The 23,095-nt window shown below is 39.2% G+C and overlaps 2 protein-coding genes across 4 annotated transcripts in view; one reads left to right on the top strand and one right to left on the bottom strand.

Moving 5' to 3' along the window:
* The window catches only part of LOC138851759 (uncharacterized), a 31,505-nt gene extending 11,101 nt beyond the window's left edge, over positions 1 to 20,404 (bottom strand). Inside the window, exon 1 of the mRNA XM_070081205.1 lies at positions 20,271 to 20,404. Coding sequence (XP_069937306.1) covers positions 20,271 to 20,379 — 109 coding nt within the window. The 5' untranslated portion in view covers positions 20,380 to 20,404. The remainder of the gene's footprint in view (positions 1 to 20,270) is intronic.
* Positions 5,776 to 18,829, top strand: LOC138851757 (ribosomal biogenesis factor-like). Of its 3 annotated transcripts, none has more exons than XM_070081202.1 (3): positions 5,776 to 5,886; positions 7,785 to 7,939; positions 18,556 to 18,829. In XM_070081202.1, exons 2-3 carry the CDS (start codon positions 7,811 to 7,813, stop codon positions 18,781 to 18,783), a joined length of 357 nt encoding a protein of 118 aa, XP_069937303.1. In that variant the 5' UTR covers positions 5,776 to 5,886; positions 7,785 to 7,810; the 3' UTR covers positions 18,784 to 18,829. The 3 variants fall into 3 exon arrangements, with proteins under 3 accessions (XP_069937303.1, XP_069937302.1, XP_069937304.1); XM_070081201.1 differs by lacking the exon at positions 5,776 to 5,886 and adding an exon at positions 6,310 to 6,468; XM_070081203.1 differs by lacking the exon at positions 5,776 to 5,886 and adding an exon at positions 6,601 to 6,689.
* Positions 20,405 to 23,095: the final 2,691 nt, after the last annotated feature.

Genomic DNA, 23,095 nt, shown 5'->3' with positions numbered 1-23,095 from the left:
AAAGCCTCCTTGTTCATCTGCTATCCTATTCACCAGGCCCGGTGGTCTGGTGGCTAAAACTCCCGCTTCACACACTGAGGGCCCGGGTTCGATTCCCGGCGGGTGGAAATTCCGACACGTTTCCTTACACCTATTGTCCTGTTCACCTAGCAGCAAATAGGTACCTGGGTGTTAGTCGACTGGTGTGGGTCGCATCCTGGGGGACAAGATTAAGGACCCCAATGGAAATAAGTTAGACAGTCCTCGATGACGCACTGACTTTCTTGGGTTATCCTGGGTGGCTAACCCTCCGGGGTTAAAAATCCGAACGAAATCTTATCTTATCTCTTATCTTTCAATAATAACTCTACCATACACTTTACCAGGTATACTCAACAGACTTATCCCCCTATAATTTTTGCACTCTCTTTTGTCCCCTTTGCCTTTATACAAAGGAACTATGCATGCTCTCTGCCAATCCCTAGGTACCGTACCCTCTTCTATACATTTATTAAATAATTGCACCAACCACTCCAAAACTATATCCCCACCTGCTTTTAACATTTCTATCTTTATCCCATCAATCCCGGCTGCCTTACCCCCTTTCATTTTACCTACTGCCTCCCGAACTTCCCCCAAACTCACAACTGGCTCTTCCTCACTCCTACAAGATGTTATTCCTCCTTGCCCTATACACGAAATCACAGCTTCCCTATCTTCATCAACATTTAGCAATTCCTCAAAATATTCCCTCCATCTTCCCAATACCTCTAACTCTCCATTTAATAACTCTCCTCTCCTATTTTTAACTGACAAATCCATTTGATCTCTAGGCTTCCTTAACTTGTTAATCTCACTCCAAAACTTTTTCTTATTTTCAACAAAGTTTGTTGATAACATCTCACCCACTCTCTCATTTGCTCTCTTTTTACATTGCTTCACCACTCTCTTAACCTCTCTCTTTTTCTCCATATACTCTTCCCTCCTTGCATCACTTCTACTTTGTAAAAACTTCTCATATGCTAACTTTTTCTCCCTTACTACTCTCTTTACATCATCATTTCACCAATCGCTCCTCTTCCCTCCCGCACCCACTTTCCTGTAACCACAAACTTCTGCTGAACACTCTAACACTACATTTTTAAACCTACCCCATACCTCTTCGACCCCATTACCTATGCTCTCATTAGCCCATCTATCCTCCAGTAGCTGTTTATATCTTACCCTAACTGCCTCCTCTTTTAGTTTATAAACCTTCACCTCTCTCTTCCCTGATGCTTCTATTCTCCTTGTATCCCATCTACCTTTTACTGTCAGTGTAGCTACAACTAGAAAGTGATCTGATATATCTGTGGCCCCTCTATAAACATGTACATCCTGAAGTCTATTCAACAGTCTTTTATCTACCAATACATAATCCAACAAACTACTGTCATTTCGCCCTACATCATATCTTGTATACTTATTTATCCTCTTTTTCTTAAAATATGTATTACCTATAACTAAACCCCTTTCTATACAAAGTTCAATCAAAGGGCTCCCATTTTCATTTACACCTGGCACCCCAAACTTACCTACCACACCCTCTCTAAAAGTTTCTCCTACTTTAGCATTCAGGTCCCCTACCACAATTACTCTCTCACTTGGTTCAAAGGTTCCTATACATTCACTTAACATCTCCCAAAATCTCTCTCTCCTCTATATTCCTCTCTTCTATATGTGCATACACGCTTATTATGACCCACTTTTCGCATCCAACCTTTACTTTAATCCACATAATTCTTGAATTTACACATTCATATTCTCTTTTCTCCTTCCATAACTGATCCTTCAACATTACTGCTACCCCTTCCTTTGCTCTAACTCTCTCAGATACTCCAGATTTAATTCCAGTTATTTCCCCCCACCGAAACTCCCCTACCCCCTTCAGCTTTGTTTCGCTTAGGGCCAGGACATCCAACTTCTTTTCATTCATAACATCAGCAATCATCTGTTTCTTGTCATCCGCACTACATCCACGCACATTCAAGCATCCCAGTTTTATAAAGTTTTTCTTCTTCTCTTTTTTAGTAAATGTCTACAGGAGAAGGGGTTACTAGCCCATTGCTCCCGGCATTTTAGTCGCCTCATACGACACGCATGGCTTACGGAGGAAAGATTCTTTTCCACTTCCCCATGGACAATAGAAGAAATAAAGAAGAACAAGAGCTATTTAGAAAAAGGAGAAAAACCTAGATGTATGTATATATATATATGCATGTGCGTGTCTGTGAAGTGTGGCCAAAGTGTAAGTAGGAGTAGCAAGATATCCCTGTTATCTAGCGTGTTTATGAGACAGAAAAAGAAACCAGAAATCCTACCATCATGCAAAACAGTTACAGGTTTCTGTTTCACAGTCATCTGGCAGGACGGTAGTACTTCCCTGGGTGGTTGCTGTCTACCAACCTACTACCTACAATATAATATATATTTTTTTTTTTATTATCACACTGGCCGATTCCCACCAAGGCAGGGTGGCCCGAAAAAGAAAAACTTTCACCATCATTCACTCCATCACTGTCTTGCCAGAAGGGTGCTTTACACTACAGTTTTTAAACTGCAACATTAACACCCCTCCTTCAGAGTGCAGGCACTGTACTTCCCATCTCCAGGACTCAAGTCCGGCCTGCCGGTTTCCCTGAATCCCTTCATAAATGTTACTCTGCTCACACTCCAACAGCACGTCAAGTATTAAAAACCATTTGTCTCCATTCACTCCTATCAAACACGCTCACGCATGCCTGCTGGAAGTCCAAGCCCCTCGCACACAAAACCTCCTTTACCCCCTCCCTCCAACCCTTCCTAGGCCGACCCCTACCCCGCCTTCCTTCCACTACAGACTGATACACTCTTGAAGTCATTCTGTTTCGCTCCATTCTCTCTACATGTCCGAACCACCTCAACAACCCTTCCTCAGCCCTCTGGACAACAGTTTTGGTAATCCCGCACCTCCTCCTAACTTCCAAACTACGAATATATATATATATATATATATATATATATATATATATATATATATATATATATATATATATATATGTATATATATATATATATATTATATTCTCTCAGAGAGAGAATATAATATATATATATATATATATATATATATATATATATATATATATATATATATATATATATATATATATATATATATATATATATATATATATATATATATATATATATATATAAGATTTAAGATATACATTGTTGATATAAAGGTGGCATATACGGTACATGTTGTTACGTGCGTATCACCGATTATAAGGCGAAAATCTCATCTAGCTCTTCAGAGCTGGGGCGTGTGCCCAAAATACAGCAGGCATTACCCCTTTGAACAGCCACACTGAGCCGCTGGAACAGAAAACTAGCTGCCCTGGGATCCCTAGTTACCCTGATGAGTCTTTTTCCCAGCTCCTTAAGGAATTTAAATGCATTCTTTCCCCATGAGCCAAGGGTCTCTGAGCCTATGGGAACAAACATATAATGATGGGCAAGTTCTCCACATTTTCTAGATTTTTGGGACTCCCTAAAGCTGGCAGCTGCCCCTCCTTCCTTCCCGGTGCATTGGAGATAGGTATCAGCCAAGGTAGATGCACATGTGTAGTCCCACACCACCTGCTTACCGTCTGTCCAGGCTAGAAGTGTGATACCATCTGGACGCTTCTGGCTGCCATCAGATCTGCATAGTTGGGGTGGTTCCCTTACTGCTGGGCATCCAGCTGTTGTGAGGTTCCTCTTGATAATGTTATTAACCTCCTTATGTCTTGCAATCTTTCCCTTGGATTTACGGCACACAAGACCATGGTACCCGAATCAGTCTGCTGCTTCACTGCCACAAATACACCTGTGTTCGGCGAGTTTACCTGGAGAGGGTTTCGGGGGTCAACGCCCCCGCGGCCCAGTCTGAGACCAGGCCTCATGGTGGATCAGGGCCTGATCAACCAGGCTGTTACTGCTGGTCGCACACAAGCTGACGTACAAACCACAGCCCGGTTGGTATACTCTAGGTATGCAGGTTGGGCTATGAAACCAGACATGAAAAAAATGCCAGCACTCAGCAGTATACAGTAATAAAGAGAAGAATGTAGACACTGCTGGCCAACACTGCTGGCCATCACTGGTGGCCATCACTGGTGGCAATCACTGCTGGCCAGGGATCCACCAGCGGCAGAGAAAGTTTCACCTACATTCTGATTTTTTCTATCACTGATTCTTGTTTAAAAATTCCAGATGTACTGGATGTCGTATCCTGAGCAAAACTGTCAACGTGTAAGAAAACTCCAGACTCGCTGGATTATTATCCTCAGGTTTAACTGCAAGGCTCCAGGCGGACATCAACCAAATCTTTCAATGGGCTACAGAAAACAATATGAAGTTCAACGATGAGAAATTTCAATTACTCCGATATGGTAAACATGAGGAAATTAAAACTTCATCAGAGTACAAAACAAATTTCTGCCACAAAATAGAGCGAAAAACCAACGTCAAAGACCTGGGAGTGATCATGTCGGAGGATCTCACCTTCAAGGACCATAACATTGTATCAATCACATCTGCTAGAAAAATGACAGGATGGATAATGAGAACTTTCAAAACTAGGGAGGCCAAGCCCATGATGACACTCTTCAGGTCACTTGTTCTATCTAGGCTGGAATATTTCTGCACACTAACAGCACCTTTCAAGGCAGGTGAAATTGCTGACCTAGAAAATGTACAGAGAACCTTCACGGCACGCATAACAGATAAAACACCTCAATTACTGGGAGCGCTTGAAGTTCCTGAATCTGTACTCCCTGGAATGCAGGCGGGAGAGATACATGATTATATACACTTGGAAAATCCTAGAGGGACTAGTACCGAACTTGCACACGAAAATCACTCACAACTAAAGCAAAAGACTCGGTAGACGATGCACCATCCCCCCCAATGAAAAGCAGGGGTGTCACTAGCACGTTGAGACAATACAATAAGTGTCAGGGGCCCGAGACTGTTTAACTGCCTCCCAGCATACATAAGGGGGATTACCAATAGACCCCTGGCAGTCTTCAAGCTGGCACTGGACAAGCACCTAAAGTCGGTACCTGACCAGCCGGGCTGTGGCTCGTACGTTAGATTGCGTGCAGCCAGCAGTAACAGCCTGGTTGATCAGGCTCTGATCCACCATGAGGCCTGGTCACAGACCGGGCCGCGGGGGCGTTGACTCCCGGAACTCTCTCCAGGTAAACTCCAGGTTAGGAGGACAGTTTGGCCCGGGCCTGAAGCTCTAAGGAGGCCTTAGATAAGGCACTTGGTAATTGTTTATTTGACAAAATTAGTATAAACTATGACACTGCACGAAAGGTTCACGCATTCTTAATCATTAGTGAATTTTCAAGGAAAAGCCAGAAATGCCTTTTTTTTAATAAATACACACACACACAAATTAAATTTCCACCGTTTTGAGGGCCCTGCCTTTGTTTTCGCGTGTCGTTATTTTTTCATTATAGGTTATATTCTCAAAAGTTAAGTGACCAATACAGTCCACTCAGGGCCTTTCAGGTGTCCTGGTTATCATTACATTCACTAAAACGCTAAACCAAACCTGTTAAAATTTAAAGTGTTGGTGAAAGGTACTCGCAAAATGCGGTGCATCTAACATTGACACTTTAAAATAAAAAACATAAATATATTGCACGAATCATTGCACTATAATCATAACCGTAACTTTTAAAGGGGTGGAGTGGTAAGCCAGTTAAAAGTCTCGGTCAGATGACCAAAAGCTCCAGCTAAGATCCGCGTCAGGAAACACTTACCTAACCTGAGGAAGCCACTGTCTGGCGAAACGTTGCTATTGCTAGCAGACTCGGCTCACACACTGAGGTCTGTGGTACGATCCCCGATACTTGTAAAAACACTAGAACATGTTACTTAAAACACTTGCTGTCCATGTTCACTTAGCAGTAAAATAAGTACCTTGGTGTTAGTCGACTGGTGTGGGTCGCATCCTGGGACAAAACTGACCTAATTTACCCGAAATGCTCTATATAGTAGTGTCATTGATGTCAGCTAGGTCTGTATACCTTGTACATGTACATAGTACTTGTAGAAATAAATATTATTGTTATTAAAAAGTACCAAAGTGTCTAATTCATCAAGTCTATTGATGTTAACTTAGATGGGGGTGTGAATGGGTGTCTAGCGCTGCCTGAACTAACTGAGAACTTATTGATTCTGTTTCCATTATCAGAGTAATCTTTGTTTCCTTTATAATGCATGCCTAGATTTAGGCTACATTATTCAAGGACTCCCGAGAAACATGGCCCAATAAGGCGTAAACTTTGGGAGCCCTTATTAACCCCAACAACAACAACAAAGTCATTTAGGAGACCACAAGGTGGTTGGGAGTGTCGAGTCGCAGCTCCTGTCCTACGGCGGTCAGAGTTTTCAAATCACCGACGACAGGTAACAGATGGGTTATGATTATATTCAGGGAGAGGCAATTAATAAGGTGTCCCATAGCTCGATCGCTAGCGCACTCAGATCACACACTGAGGTCCGGGGTTCAATTCCCCGGTACGGCAGGAAACATTAGGACGTGTTTCCTCAAGGCACCTGCCTATTCACCCATCAGTAAAATGGGTACCTGGGTGTTAGTGGACTGGTGTGGGTCGCATCCTGGTCAGGTAGGCCTGTATACCTTGTACACGTACTTGTAGGAATAAAGATATTATTATTTATTTAATTAGGCTCAATCCAAGGAAGGGTAGGATAAGTCCAATTCCTTAGATCAAGAGCCCTTCAGCAGCAGCAAGGAACCTCCCTAGAGGACGGGCTTGGCAGGTACATTGAGTTAAAATATAACCATGAATTAGTATCCAACAACATGGTTACATTAATATTACATTAGGCTAGGCTATGGTAGAATAACGCTTGCCATTAACTTAAAAAAAATTATGCATATGTGACAGCTCTTTGCCACTAGGGAAATAGATTTCTGTCTGATCAGTGACTTGGGAACATCAGCGAGATTACTGATATTTACCATGGAACTATGATATGGTATCTGTTACGATAACAACAAGTATACACAAAACACTCCCGGCAAGGGTGGAAACATCGGGCGTTTCCTTACACCTACTGTCCCCGTTCACCTAGCAGTAAGTAGGTACCTGGGTGTTAGTCGACTGGTGTGGGTTGCATCATAGGGGACAGGATTAAGGACCCCAGTGGAAATAAGACACAGTCCCTCAATGACACACTGCCTTTCTTGGATTATCCTGGGTGGCTAACCCTCTGGGGTTAAAAATCTGAACAAAGTCTTACCTTACAAATTTTCTGCTAAGTGAACATATATATCCTGCAGCATGGAAATCAAACTCCTGGTGAAGAATGAGACACTTGTGCAACATGTGGGAATCTTTTAATGTGGAAACATTTTGACAGCTACATTAAAGATTCCCAAACGTTACACAAGCATCTAATTCTTCTACTTCTCAATTTTCTAAACCATTTAGTACGTCACAAACTCATGACCTTTTACTTTTGAGTCAAACTCTTGCCTTATAGCTCATTATTTATTTAACCCAAATATGCTATCGGAAACTGTTCATATGCTCTCATATCAAAGTGCATTTTAACTATCAGGCAAATGATCTTACTGTAGTCTTTTAATTTTAAATTATTATTAAGATGTTTGCTCTTCAGTAGAAATGTTTCGCTGATTTATTTAGTGCTTCACCCACTTATCAATTTTAATCTGATATTCTTTATATTTTCAGTTCTAAAACCAGTGTGCAACTGAATAATGGGGAAGAATAAATTACAAACAAGAAATCCTGGCAAATCTGGTAATCCTATTTATAAAAAAGCAGGTACTGGAATTCCTCAAAAGGCCAAAACCAAAGTCAAGCCAATCAAGACCAACCTTAAGCAAGTAAGGACTTTCAATATGGTTTAATTTTTGATACAAATGTACAGTAGTGATATGTATTTTGAACAGAAATCACATTTAAAATGATTTTGCAAGATTCATTATAAATGCATTAGTATAATGATATTATTACTCCACTTCCTACTATTATGTGATACAAAAAAAGTAGGTTAACATATGCATTGTGATATCTCATTATAATGATTTAGTGGAGGCGAAGGGGGTGGCCGCTTAAACGAATATCTATTGCATTGATGGAACAGCCAAATGTGCAATGCAGTGGACTTAGTCTACTGCACTGATGGCACAACATACTAAGAATAAATTGTATTATGGTATAGTACAGTAAACTGATTGCAATAGCAGGCATACTAAGAATGAACTGTAATATAGGACATTACAGTAAATTATCTGAAAATAAAAGAAATAAAATTGCAGTACAGTACAGTAGGTATATTCCTGTGTTTAGTGGTGACTCAGAATAACTGTTATTCTGAATCAAGGAGCTGTTAAACTCTAGCAGTAGCGTTGCAGATGGTGTGGGAGATATAGTTGTAAATGGAATGGGAGATATAGGTGTAAATGGAGTGGAAGATATAGGTATAGATGGAGTAGGAGATATAGGTGTAAATGGAGTGGGAGGTGTAGATAGTGTTGGGAGATGTAGATGGCTCAGCAGACATAGATGGCCAAGGAGACAGATAGTTTAGTAGACATAGAAGGGTGAGATGTAGATAATAGGCCTACACTTCTTTTTTGTCCGTGAGGTCAGTGTATGTAATGAGAACATAAGTTGAAACTTGTACTATTGACAGTTTGAGTAGCTTCACAGTCACTTTATCATCATGATTATCTTGTTCATTTGCAAGTTCTGCATCACTCAGTATCTGGTAACAAGGAGTGCCATCATTTTCTTCCAGTCATTCAGTCACAGCTTGCCCCATAACATCCATGTCTCCTGCCCTCTGAAAAGCTTTATGAAAATCACTGGCCCTCAAACCTTTCCAAGTCCAGCTCTTTGTAACATTAAATAGTTTTTCCAACCATTAGTTAATTTTCTTTTCAGTTCCTTCCATGATGCTGCAAGGTTGAAGATGGAAAACAACAGATTATACTTCTTGATGTTTTCCAGCATACATAAGCCTCTGGTATCTTTTTCCAAGTCATTTTCCTCTGAAATTACTACAGTTACTACGTCTAAGTATCTGCATTGATACAGCCTCTTGCAGGTTGCAATAATACCCTGTTTCATAGATTGGATCAGGGAAATAGTATTTGAGAACAGAAACATGGATTTAATCTTACTATCAAAACTGATTAATTTTTCAGCCCTTGAATGAACAAGTGCATTGTCAAGCAAAAGAAGAGCTTTGACATTGTCTGGCTAAAGTTTCAGGACCTCTAGCTGGTGTATGTACTTGTATATTTCATGGAAAAACTTTGGAAACAATAGTCAGCAAACACTTATAGCTTGCTAGCTTCTTAGCACCAGAGCAAAGCTAAAGAGATTGAAAATTAACACCAGTGTGCCTTGTTGAACATACCTTTTATACACTGGTTTCTTCAACCCTTATATCTTGGGCCATTTTCATATGCTACCTAGAAGCAAGTGATGAACTTTTTGCTTAGCCTCTACACCATTCTTAACGTGTGTTGAAAATAAGTTTCTGCTTAACATTTATATTCACACACTTCTTGTCACCATCACTTGCTGTAGAGGCCATTGTTAATAACACTGTACAGAAAAATATATTATAGTCAAACCCCAGATTTCGTCCACACCAGATATTGCATGATTCGGATTTCGACCACTTTTTCAGCAAAATTTTGCTCCAGATTTCATACCTCATCTCGGAAATTGTCTGTATCAGACGTGTCTGCCCACCTGAGATGCCACCACTCATGCGTACGTGTCTCAGTCTGGCTTTGTCACTGGTTGAGTGAGCATTCATCCGAAACATTTCGTAATAATCCATTGTTTTCTGTACTTGTTTATTGAGTGCTTGAAGAAAATTGTGGCCAGAACGTGTCCGCAACAAAGATTTTGATGGGCTTGAGGCTGACCCTGTCGACCCTACACCTGTTGTGGAATCTATTGTGTCTTTGGGCAAGTCCATGGGGCTGGATGTGAGTGGTCAGAATGTGGAAGAGTTGGTGGAGGACCACAGGGAAGAGCTAATCACTGAAGAGCTGTAAGACCTTCATCTGGAACAGCAACAGACCACAGCTGAGGAAATTGCTTCAGAGGAGGAGGAAGAGCGAGAGGAGAAGGCGCCTTCTTCAGTGATTAAGGACATTTGTGCGAAGTTGAATGAGGTGCAAACTTTTGTGGAAAAATATCACCCTGACCAAGCTGATACAAGCCATATCTGCAACATGTTCAGTGACAGTACCTTGTACCTTTCAGGGTCCGTCCCGTAGATCTACGGCTTTACGTTCAGGGTCCAAACCGTAGATCTACGGCTTTACGTTCAGGGTCCAAACCGTAGATCTACGCCATGAGCTCAGCTCACTCTGATAAACTGCAAGTGGTAAATTTGGGCCTAGATATGAGAGAATACATCTATGTGGTATGTGTGCACCACATAAAACAAATCCTGCAGCACACTGTGTATAATGAGAGAAAAAACTGAGACCGTGATTTTCAATTAAAACAGCGACTTTGCAGTGTTTTTTTTTTTTTTGTATGTTTTTTATAGTTGTATTTACGATTTCTTGGTTTCATTTGATAGAATGGAAGACATATTACAGAAATAGAGATGATTTTGATTGATTTTAGCACTGGAAATGGCTTGAAACTGAGCTCAAAGTAGCGGAAATGTTAAATTTTTGCCGATGTTCAAGAGTAAACAAACGACCTCACACGTCTAATACACGCCAGCTGGTGGGTCTAATATACATTCACAAATGTGGTGATGATATTTATACAATTATTACAATATTGCATAACAGTAAATCTTCTATTTTTTTTATGTGAATAAAAATTCATTATGTGAATAAAAAATCAAAATGGAATTTATTTGTAAAGCCTCAAAACATAACTAATGAACAGAAGAAATGTTAGTTTAGTGCCAGGAATACCTACATTGTTTATTCTGGACCCTATTTTGAAATTGGAATATTTTGAACTTTGTGTTAAATTGGCCAAATTACCAATTTCCAATCACTTTATTTTGTAGTTGAAACAGTTGATTTGGCGACTTCTTGTGCTCAATTGATAGAATAGAAGTAATACTAGTGAAATAGTTAAGAATTTGGTCGACTGGAATAATGTAATTGGCCTAAAATGGGAGTCAAAATTGGCAAAATCGCCGATTCGTAAATATCGTTGACACATCAAAATTCACGAGAGCATAATTTCGTCAATTTTCCATCAAATTTCGTACTTTTTGTTTTATTACCTTCGCAGAAAGATTCTCTACCATTTCATAAGAAAAAATAACAAATTTTTTTTTTTGAAAATTCTTGGACACTGGGGCACCATTTCAGATTTTGGCCTTGGACCCTGAAAGGGTTAAAGAGACGCCAGAAATAGAGCGCTCTGGACAGATTTTTAGTGTGACAGGGGTCCAGTGCCAGTCAAAGACAAAGAAGGGAAGTAACCCTGGATAGGGCTTTGATGCCTGAAGTCCTTATGGAGAGGGATTCCCCTTCCAAACAATAACCTCTGCCCCTCCTCCCTCTCCCCTCCTTGCTGTCCATACCCGAACAAGAGTCTTTAATAAAGGTAAGTGTGATGTTAAATGTTCATTTATCCATTTCATTAGTCATTCATATTTCTTTCTCATTGTTTTCTGTATGAAAAACTATAGTATTTTTTTTTAATATTTTTGGGTGTCTGGAATGGATTAATTGTATTTACAATATTTCTCATGGGAAATATTGCTTCGGTTTTCGTCCATTTCGGATTTAGACCAATCTTCTGGAATGGATTAACCCTTTGACTGTCGCGGCCATATATATACGTCTTACGAGGTACTGTGTTTGACGTATATATACTCATAAATTCTAGCGGCTTCAAATCAAGGAGAAAGCTGGTAGGCCCACATGTGAGAGAATGGGTCTGTGTGGTCAGTGTGCACCATATAAAAAAAATCCTGGAGCACGCAGTGCATAATTAGAAAAAAAAAACTCCGACCGTTTTTTTAATTAAAATGCCGACTTTGTGGTCTATTTTCGTATAGTATTTATGGTTGTATTCTCGTTTTCTTGGTCTCATTTGATAGAATGGAAAACATATTATATAAATAGAGGTGATTTTGATTGATTTTTCTATAAAAAGAACCTGGAAATGGAGCTCAAAATAGGGGAAATGTTTGATTTTTGCTCATGTTCAAAAGTAAACAAATGATGTCATTGTCCAATAAATGTCCAACTAGCCATTCTAATATGCAGTCATGAATGGGTTGATGTTATTTATACAATTATTACAGTATTGCAGTAGTCTGCATAATAGTAAATCTTCTATTTTTTGTTTGAATAAAAATTCAAAATAGAAAGCAAGAGTAATATCAGAGGGGCCTGGAGATATGACTGATGAACAAAGAAAATGTTATTTTAGAGCCAGGAATATCTGCATTGTTCATTCTGGACCTTATTTTGAAATTGTCATATTTTTTAATTTTTGTGAAATTGGCCAAATTGCAAATTTCTGACCACGTTATTGGGTAGTTGAAATTGGTAAATGGGCAGTTTCTTGTACTCAAGCGATAGAAAAAATGGAGTTCTAAAGAAATAACTATGAGTTTGGTCGACTGGAACAATGGAATTAGTCGAAAATAGGGCTCAAAGTGGGGGAAATCGCCGATTTGTAAATATCGCCGAGGTCGCTAACTTCGCGAGACCGTAATTCCGCCAGTTTTCCATCATATTTCGTTTTTTTTGGTGTCATTACAATCGGGAAAAAATTCTCTTATCATTTCATGAGAAAAAATAATTTTTTTTTTTTTTTTGAAATTTTGCGACACCAGGAGACACCTCAGGATTGGGGGTTGCAACAGTCAAGGGGTTAAGGACAAAATCTGGGGTTACACTATACTTCTACAGATCTGACATTCATTAGACTACTGTGTCACCATGCTCTTGTCTATGTTCACTTTATCTTCCTTTGCACAATCTTCTAAACTCTCATCAAAAAACTTGTATTCTCAACAAAGAGCAACTGTGATAATTCCCCTTTTATACCAGATTCATTGTTTTTAAAGCCCATACCTCTTTCCTACACTAGCATTCACTTCATTTACAACCCCATCTGTAAACACATTAAAACAACTAAGGTGACAGAAAATACTTTTTAACACTGAGTTATATTGGAAAATATTCTCTTACTTAAGTCTCACACTCTTCATAAGACTTAATAAATTTTAACATCTGATTAATGAGTATTCCATATGCCCTAAGAAAATCATGGTGCTGAGTTTACAGAAATGCATTGAGATCATTTTGTTATGTGGATATGAAGGGTGGTCACAAAGAAGTGTTGCAGAGTTCCAGAGGAATTCAGTAATAATCATCTAGAACAATCAATAAACCAGTTCTTGCCGACATTTTTTTTTTTAAATTCTGTGCAACAGGATTTGTAACTGACAAACCTAGCATTGTGGAAGAGATTTGAGAAGTGATCGCTGCCAAGGTTCATGCAAGCCCAAAAGAATCATTTAGAAGAACATCTGTGGAATTAGAGATTCTGAAGAGCACTGTTCACGAAGTATTGAGCAAATGCCGGTACTAATAGGCTTGGAACGTCTCAATGAATTCAATATGAAGTCAACTCCATCAGCCCAGATGTGTTAAGGAACATTCCAAGAAACCTGCTATTCTGTTTACAAACATGTTTTGGAATTAGAGGGAACAAATGACTATGCATTCGGAACATATGATGTAACCATCCTTACAAATAAGTTTTTCATATGATGCATGACTGAGTGGACACTCTGTATACAGGTAGTATTCAAAGACCCTTAAATTACATTCACTTGTTAGACGAAGAATGAGGGGAGACATGATTGAAGTGTATAAGTGGAAGATGGGTATCAATAAAGGGGATATAAATAAGGTTTTGAGGATATCTCTCCAAGAGAGAACTCACAGTAATGGATTCCAATTACATAAGTTTAGATTTAGAAAGGATACAGGAAAGTATTGGTTTGGAAATAGGGTAGTTGATGAGTGGAACAGTCTGCCCAGTAGGGTTATCGAGGCTAAAACCTTGGGTAGTTTCAGATTTAGGTGGGATAAATACATGAGTGAAAGGGGTTGGATTTGAGTGGGACTTGCACATGGGTAAATAGAGTTACCAAAGCTTATTTCTTGGGTAGCATTGAAAATTGAGTTGGGCAAATATTTTGTTAGTGGGATGGATTGTTAAGGACCTGCCTAGTATGAACCAACAGGCCTGCTGCAGTGTTCCTCCTTTCTTATGTTCTTATTGGTAAATACTATACTGCTTCCCTATCATGCCATTTTCAAATCCATAAATGCATCCAATAGTGTCTTAACCTTATCTAAGTAATGTTCTCTTACATGCACTTGCAGACTCGATTGAGAAGGCCATTGGTGAAATGCCTATGATTTTAAACTGATGGAAGATAGAGGTATGGGTGTGTGTGGGAAACAAGCAGGTTGCAACACTAGGGTTGGAAACAGTAAATGTATAAAAGGCATTCAGCATGAAGTTATAAATAAAGACAATAGAACAGGTCAGCAAACAAAGGGGGACAGCAGAGGGCAGCAAGGGACTAGCTCCCTTAAGGTTTACTATACTAATAGCAGGAGTGTTAGAAATAAGATAGATGAGCTAAGATTAATTGCAAGTGCAGGAAACATAGATATTATTGCTATAACAGAGACCTGGCTCAATCTGAAAGATAGAGAGATGCCCTCTGAATGTCACATACAAGGCTATAAATTATTCCACACTGACAGGGTCAACAGGAAAGGTGGTGGAGTAGCGATGTATGTCAGAGACAATTTAAATTGTTGTGTTAGACAAGATATTAAATTAGAAGCGTCAGCCACTGAATCTGTTTGGTTACAGCTTCTCGAGGGCCGAGAAAAACTAATTTTGGGTGTGATTTACAGGGCCCCAAATCTTGATAGGGAGTGCAGTAAACTTCTATGGGACGAAATTCGTAAGGCATCTACATACGAAAATGTTGTGCTAATGGGAGATTTCAACTATAGACAGATTGACTGGAGCAATTTGACAGGAAATTTAGAGTCGGGTGACTTTCTTGATACGATCCAGGATTGTTTTTTAAAACAGTTTGTGACAGAGCCAACTAGGGGAAATAACCTCCTTGACTTGGTTCTTGCCAGTAGGGAAACACTAATTAATAATCTTGAGGTTAATGATGAGCTTGGGGAGAGTGATCACAAATCACTCAGTTTTAACATATCATGGAATTCCCCTAATAATGGCAATCAAGTCTCCGTCCCTGACTTTCGCTTGGCTGATTTCATAGGACTGAAAAATTACTTAGGTGGGCTGAACTGGAATGACCTGACTAGGGGTCAGGTAGGTGGTGATGGTTGCCGATATGATGCTTTCCAGGGCATAGTTCTAGCTGCTCAGTCAAATTATGTTCCAAATAGGGAAATCAGATCAAACAAAAATGATCCTAAATGGATGAACAATAGATTAAAATATCTGATTGGTCAAAAGAGAGGCATATATAGGCAAATCAAAAGAGGAGAGGGGCAATTAAGAAATCGATATATTCAGTTAAAGAGAGAAATAAAAAAGGGAATTAGAAAAGCAAAAAGAGATTATGAGGTTAAAGTTGCAAGAGAATCGAAGACTAACCCAAAAGGATTCTTTCAGGTATACAGAAGTAAGATCAGGGACAAGATAGGCCCACTCAAAAGTTCCTCGGGTCAGCTCACTGACAGTGATAAGGAAATGTGTAGAATTTTTAACACATACTTCCTCTCAGTTTTTACACAGGAGGATACCAGCGATATTCCAGTAATGATAAATTATGTAGAACAGGACGATAATAAACTGTGCACTATTAGGGTCACAAGTGACATGGTCCTTAGGCAAATAGATAAATTAAAACCTAACAAATCCCCAGGCCCTGATGAACTGTATGCAAGGGTTCTAAAGGAATGTAAAGAGGAGCTTAGCACACCTTTGGCTAATCTTTTCAACATATCACTACAAACTGGCATGGTGCCAGATAAGTGGAAAATGGCAAATGTGATACCTATTTTCAAAACAGGTGACAGGTCCTTAGCTTCGAACTATAGACCAATAAGCCTAACCTCCATAGTGGGAAAATTTATGGAATCAATAATTGCCGAGGCAGTTCGTAGCCACCTTGAAAAGCATAAATTAATCAACGAATCTCAGCATGGTTTTACAAAGGGGCGTTCCTGCCTTACGAATTTATTAACTTTTTTCACTAAGGTATTTGAGGAGGTAGATCATGGTAATGAATATGATATTGTGTATATGGACTTCAGTAAGGCTTTTGACAGGGTCCCACATCAGAGACTATTGAGGAAAATTAAAGCACATGGAATAGGAGGAGAAATTTTTTCCTGGATAGAGGCATGGTTGACAAATAGGCAGCAGAGAGTTTGCATAAATGGGGAGAAATCAGAGTGGGGAAGCGTCACGAGCGGTGTTCCACAGGGGTCAGTGTTGGGCCCCCTGCTGTTCACAATCTACATAAACGACATAGATGAGGGCATAAAGAGCGACATCGGCAAGTTTGCCGATGACACCAAAATAGGCCGTCGAATTCATTCTGACGAGGACATTCGAGCACTCCAGGAAGATTTGAATAGACTGATGCAGTGGTCGGAGAAGTGGCAGATGCAGTTTAATATAGACAAATGCAAAGTTCTAAATGTTGGACAGGACAATAACCATGCCACATATAAACTAAATAATGTAGATCTTAATATTACGAATTGCGAAAAAGATTTAGGAGTTCTGGTTAGCAGTAATCTGAAACCAAGACAACAGTGCATAAGTGTTCGCAATAAAGCTAATAGAATCCTTGGCTTCATATCAAGAAGCATAAATAATAGGAGTCCTCAGGTTGTTCTTCAACTCTATACATCCTTGGTTAGGCCTCATTTAGATTATGCTGCACAGTTTTGGTCACCGTATTACAGAATGGATATAAATTCTCTGGAAAATGTACAAAGGAGGATGACAAAGATGATCCCATGTATCAGAAACCTTCCCTATGAGGATAGACTAAGGGCCCTGAAACTGCACTCTCTAGAAAGACGTAGAATTAGGGGGGATATGATTGAGGTTTATAAGTGGAAGACAGGAATAAATAAAGGGGATGTAAATAGTGTGCTGAAAATATCTAGCCTAGACAGGACTCGCAGCAATGGTTTTAAGTTGGAAAAATTCAGATTCAGGAGGGATATAGGAAAGTACTGGTTTGGTAATAGAGTTGTGGATGAGTGGAACAAACTCCCAAGTACCGTTATAGAGGCCAGAACGTTGTGTAGCTTTAAAAATAGGTTGGATAAATACATGAGTAGATGTGGGTGGGTGTGAGTTAGACCTGATAGCTTGTGCTAACAGGTCGGTTGCCGTGTTCCTCCCTTAAGTCAAGGTGACCTGACCTGACTAGGTTGGGTGCATTGGCTTAAGCCGGTAGGGACTTGGACCTGCCTCGCATGGGCCAGTAGGCCTTCTGCAGTGTTCCTTCGTTCTTATGTTCTTATGTTCTTATGCTTTATTGCAAACACTTAATGCACACATCACTCTCCCTTCTTAAATTCACACTTTTTCTTTGCAGTCATACTTTTGTGTTTTTTGAGTGTCTTATTCCTCTATTTGAAAAACACTTATTATTATATTTGAAAGAGATTCTGAGCATTTCTTTTTTTGGGGTCATCCTACCTTGGTGGGAGATGGTTACTGAGTTAAAAAATCTTTCAGCATAATTTTGTAACCTACATGTACAGTATCATGCACTTTTTTTTACTTGTTATATAGTGTAGGTTCCTTAAATCACAGAACAGGTGGGATTTAAACCCATGGCAAGTGAATCCTAAAACTCACAGGCCAGCACAATAAACATTCAGCCAACTGGCTCTAATAAGATTCATCCAACTAGGTATGTTTCTATACACCATAAAGAGGTTAGCATGGGCCCTGCTGTGACCACAAATGCAGATTTTTCAGACAAATCCCATACCAGCATGACTGTGGCATACTCTAGCTTAAGTTCCTTCAAAGCCACACTTGTGTGGGATTCATATGTAAATATGTACCTGTATTTGTAGCCACAGTGATGGCCCATTTTAACCTCCCTGTGATGTATAGAAATACCCTAGTTAGATGAACCTTATTAGAGCCAGCTGGCCCAGTGGTTAACGCAATGGCCTGTAAGTTCGAGGACTCGCTTGTCGTGGGTTCAAGCCCTACATGATCTGTGATTTGTCTGTAATTGTGTTATTACAATTTTGTGTGTCAGTAGTGTAGTTTCTTTGTTGACATTTTGATTTGTTTGCAGTAAAGAAAAAATCATTATATTTTATTGCACCACATGAGATACTACAGTATACCTTTTTCAACAAGGTAATTGAAAGTTCTCTGAACTGTGATTATTGTACTCACTAATATTTTCCTTTGTGCTCCACAGCTGAAAATTGTGAACAGGGAGGCCATAGCATCAATAGACAATAAACTTGGTTCCTTCTATGAAGCCATGCAAACAAAAACCAAAGAAAAAGAGGAGTCTGTCAAAATGAGTGAACCTACTGAAGAACAAGAAAAAGATGAGCCTGTCAAAATAGGTGAAGCTACTGAAGAACAAAAAGAGGAACCTGTCAAAATGGATGAATCTTCTGAAGAATTGCCTAAATTTTGATATTCTTATATAGTATATATATTAATAATAAAATGTTTCTCTATTATGGTTTGTATAATTTAGTCCTTCAGTATTGTCATGCAGTATTACTTTCTTACTTTACAATATATATATATGTATAGCCTTTATAAATAAAGCTTTAAGTGAATGATAGCTGTTGTTTTTACTGTAATACTTTTCCAAGTTGAGATAACTTAGTGTTCTTTCTTTCAGGCATGTGTGTTATTTCCAATTTGTAGTTGCAGGAGCAGAGCCATGTTTTTACATCCCATCTATATTTATATGCAAACGAACTTTTTTTTCCCCCAAGTTATGACTCAACTGTCACCTAATACCCAGGGACCCCAGTTTGCTGCCAACTGAACAGGTGTAGAGATTTCCATAAGTATTCCTTTGCCTGCCTGACAATCAATCTGGGACCTTTCAGTTGTGGGTTAACACACTGACCACTGCTCTTACATGAATAATTTGCACATCCATTTATCTTGGGTTCAGTTGTTGGGTATTAAATTTTAATTTCATATTTCAGCTTTGTTGTAAGATTGTATTAATCATAAGGTTAATACAGTATCTTGAAAGATAATGCTTGAAGATGCATACAATTTTTTACTACTATAATATGTTACTGGCTGGAACATTGAAGTTACAGATTTGCATAATACACATTTCTGGTTTATACCCACATACCATAAATATTATAATCTTATGTTTTTATGCTTCCCGGTTTTGCACTATTCACAAGTAATGATAATTAGATGTTTTATGGTTGCTGGGATTCCTGATCAAGTTATTATTTCTCTAATAGCCCAAGTTTCCTGTAAGCCAGAGGTCTCTGCTGCAAAGGCCCAGCATAGTGATACAATGGTGTGTTGAATAACCTTTACTGGTTTAACAACTGTCATTAATATTATAATATAGTAATAGTAAGCCAGTGAACACTGTTGCCATGGCCTGCCATAGGGTCAACTGCCACACAACTCAACCATCACATGGGATGGTTCCCCAGTCTTACTCCATCATGCAAGATGATTTTAATATGCTCTCACACACGATGGCTTTCCTGTCATTATTATTATAATCATGGGGAGTGCTAACCCATAGGGATTATACAGCACCTGTGGGGTGGGGGGAGGGCATGGAAAGCATTCAGACTCAATTCAGGGAACTGGAGCACAGATCCAATTCCCTAGATCAAGGGCCCCTCATCAGCATCAAGGAACCTTCCTGAGGAGCTTTCCTGTCATACTTGACCCCAGTTTTTTCCTGTTGTATGCCATCCCTTACACAATTATTTTCCTGTCATACCCATCAAAGAAGGTGCCTTGACAGTAAGGAGTTCTTTATTCAAGGAAACAGATCTATCCTCCCCTTCCCTGGTTATCTTCCATTCCCCATGTGCTGTATGACCCCTATGGGTTTAGCACTTCCCCTGATTATAATAATTTCCTGTCATACTCCATCATGCTAGATTTTTTTCCAAACCTTACCTGCAAGATAGTTATCCCTGCCATACTCCATGTAGGATTCATTTCGTATACCATCATGCAGAGCAGGTTTCATGTCATTCACCATCACATAGGATGGTTTTTCTGTCATACTTCATAATGCAGGATGATCTTTGCCTGAGGTGTATGTGAATGAGGCATACCTATAATAATGAAAAGGGCAACCTTAGCTGGAAGACTTCAGTATGCAATTATAATACGTGTATTGTCAAGCATTCCACTCTGGGTTATGTAGCTATTGTTTAAAGAGCTTACTGACCTTGTGAAGCTTAAAAAATACCAGTTTTCAATATTTCTGAGTTTCCTTTTCTCAGGTATATTCTGTGCAGTTCTGTGAGATTTTAAGAAACTGTAATTTGCATACCTCCTATGAGAGGGCCAGGATCTGAGACTTAACCCCAGCAACTATATATTTGTAAGCACAAGGATAACTGAAGGGTTTAAGTAAAATTTTGTAAATTGGCACCTACACAGTCCAATAACAATCCAAAGCTAACTCTAAGATATGTCAGCACTGAAGGTTTGAAGCTGACTGAATGAGGTATTTACAGATTATCAAGAGAACCAATATTTCAATTTACCCAATTCTAATAGTGGCTTCAGAGGTCAGATGAACCAGGCAGAGATATGATAATAGTATACAAAATAGAGCGGAACCTAAGTATTCGAACTTAATTTTTTCCAGAAGGCTGTTTGAGTACTGAACGAATTTTTCCCAACTCATTTTCTTTTTGTTGGTTGTTATCACTAATCTTCTTAGGCCCTATGATGGCTTATTTATACAATTAATATAAAAAAAACACCAAAAAATGCGAAGAAACGTGAAATAGTTTACAGCAAATTTCTGGCAGGTCGTGTTTGTTTGGTCGAGAATACCAAATTGCTCGAGAAGGGAGCTGTTCGAGTACCGAGGTTGCACTGTAATCAGGATTGCTATTATTATAATCAAGGGGGAAGCACTAAACCCGTAGGATTATACAGCACCTGTGGGGGGATGTGGAAGGTAATTCAGGTTTAATTCAGGGAACTGGAGCACATATCGAATTCCCCAGATCAAGAGCCCCTCACCAGCATCAAGGAACCTTCCTTGAGGGGTCAGGAATGATAGGGATGACAGGGACAGGCTGTTTGAGGTGAGAAACGGGTATTTTGTAAATAACAGATGAGCCACAATGATGTCAGGAAGTATTTCTAGTCTCAACAGTGGTTGGGAAGTGGAATGATCTGAATGAAGTGGTGGAAGCAGGCTTCATACATAGTTTTAAGAGCAGATACGATAGGGCCCAGACGACTAGGGAGGAGTGAATCTGGCAAGAAGATAGTGGAGAAGAGGAACCAGGAGAGACTGATCCCTGCAACCCAAAATCAATGCTAGCCTATTTATTTATTTATTTATTTATTTATTTATTTATTTATTTAAAAATTTGAGCACACATACAGAGGTACAACAAATACAGGTAAGAGCAGTATGCCAAAGCCACTTATACTATGCATAGCATTACGGGCTGGCTTAAAATTAACTTAAGATTAACTAAGCAATGATGAAATCAGTGATAAAACATTAATGTAAACAGGTTACTATAAAGCACAAGTGAGTATTACAAAGACAGGTCATATGGTTGTATGCATTGTTGTACATTCAGTAGAATGGAGTATTCTGTTAGGTAGTGTATTTAAAAAATAATAAAGTTAGATTGGGTTTTAGGTTTAACATTTATGTGATATAATTGTGAGAAACATTTAAGATATACAATTTATAAGGTTCAGTTATTCAGTATTTATTTGGTTTTGGGTAAGTGATCTTTGAGAAGAGACTTGAATTTATAAACAGGTAGTGTTTCTTTTATATTTACAGGTAATGAATTCCAGATTTTAGGGCCTTTTATGTGCATTGAGTTTTTACATAGTGTGAGATGGACACGAGGAACATCAAAGAGTGATCTGTGCCTTGTGTTATGGTCATGTGTTCTGTTGAGGTTGGCAAGGAGATGTTTGAGGGGAGGGTTAATATCAGAGTTAAGTGTTCTATGTATGTAATAGGTGCAGTAGTAAGTATGGATGTTTTGTATGGTGAGGAGGTTTAGTGTATTGAATATTGGTGGAGTGTGCTGCCTATAGTGAGAATTTGTTATCATTCTAACTGCAGCCTTTTGTTGGGTAATTAGTGGTCTGAGATGGTTACTTGTTGTTGAGCCCCATGCACAAATTCCATAGGTGAGATAGGGGTAAATAAGAGAGTGATATAGGGCCAGGAGGGCTGACTGTGGAGCATAGTACCGTATCTTCGATAGTATGCCTACAGTCTTGGAAATTTTCTTAGAAATTTGTTGTATATGTGTATGAAATTTGAGTCTATTATCAAGGTGGATTCCTAAGAATTTTCCCTCTGTTAGCTTTGTGATAGGTGATCCGTTTATCATTATGTTAAGAGGGACATCTGTAGCTCTGTTACCAAACTGAATGAAGTAGGTTTTGTCAATGTTTAGTGTAAGTTTGTTAGTCCTCATCCAGGTAGATATTTTCTGTAATTCGGTATTTACAGTATTGGCTAGCGTGACTGGGCTCGGGTGGGAGAAGACGTATGTAGTGTCATCTGCAAATAGTGTGGGTTTGAGTAATTGCGAAGCATTTGGTAGGTCATTTATGTATAGGAGAAAGAGAAGAGGGCCAAGGACACTTCCCTGTGGGACACCAACTGTAATTGGTTGTGCAGAGGAGTTTGCCCCATTTGCATACACATATTGGCTTCTGTTGCTGAGGTATGACTTGAGGTAGTTGAGGGAGTGCCTTCTTATACCATAGTGTGA

The sequence above is a fragment of the Cherax quadricarinatus genome, unplaced genomic scaffold (assembly GCF_038502225.1).
Source record: "Cherax quadricarinatus isolate ZL_2023a unplaced genomic scaffold, ASM3850222v1 Contig1964, whole genome shotgun sequence".
In the NCBI taxonomy this organism is placed as follows: Eukaryota; Metazoa; Arthropoda; class Malacostraca; order Decapoda; family Parastacidae; genus Cherax; species Cherax quadricarinatus.
Note: the sequence above shows the minus strand (reverse complement) of the source record. Positions and strands in the feature narration are given on the sequence as shown.

Bases quoted from the DNA above. Each gene is read 5' to 3' on its own strand.
- LOC138851757 (XM_070081202.1), top strand. From the start codon at position 7,811: ATGGGGAAGAATAAATTACAAACAAGAAATCCTGGCAAATCTGGTAAT. The intron at 7,940-18,555 runs GTAAGGACTTTC...TGTGCTCCACAG, and splicing joins TCAAGACCAACCTTAAGCAA to CTGAAAATTGTGAACAGGGA.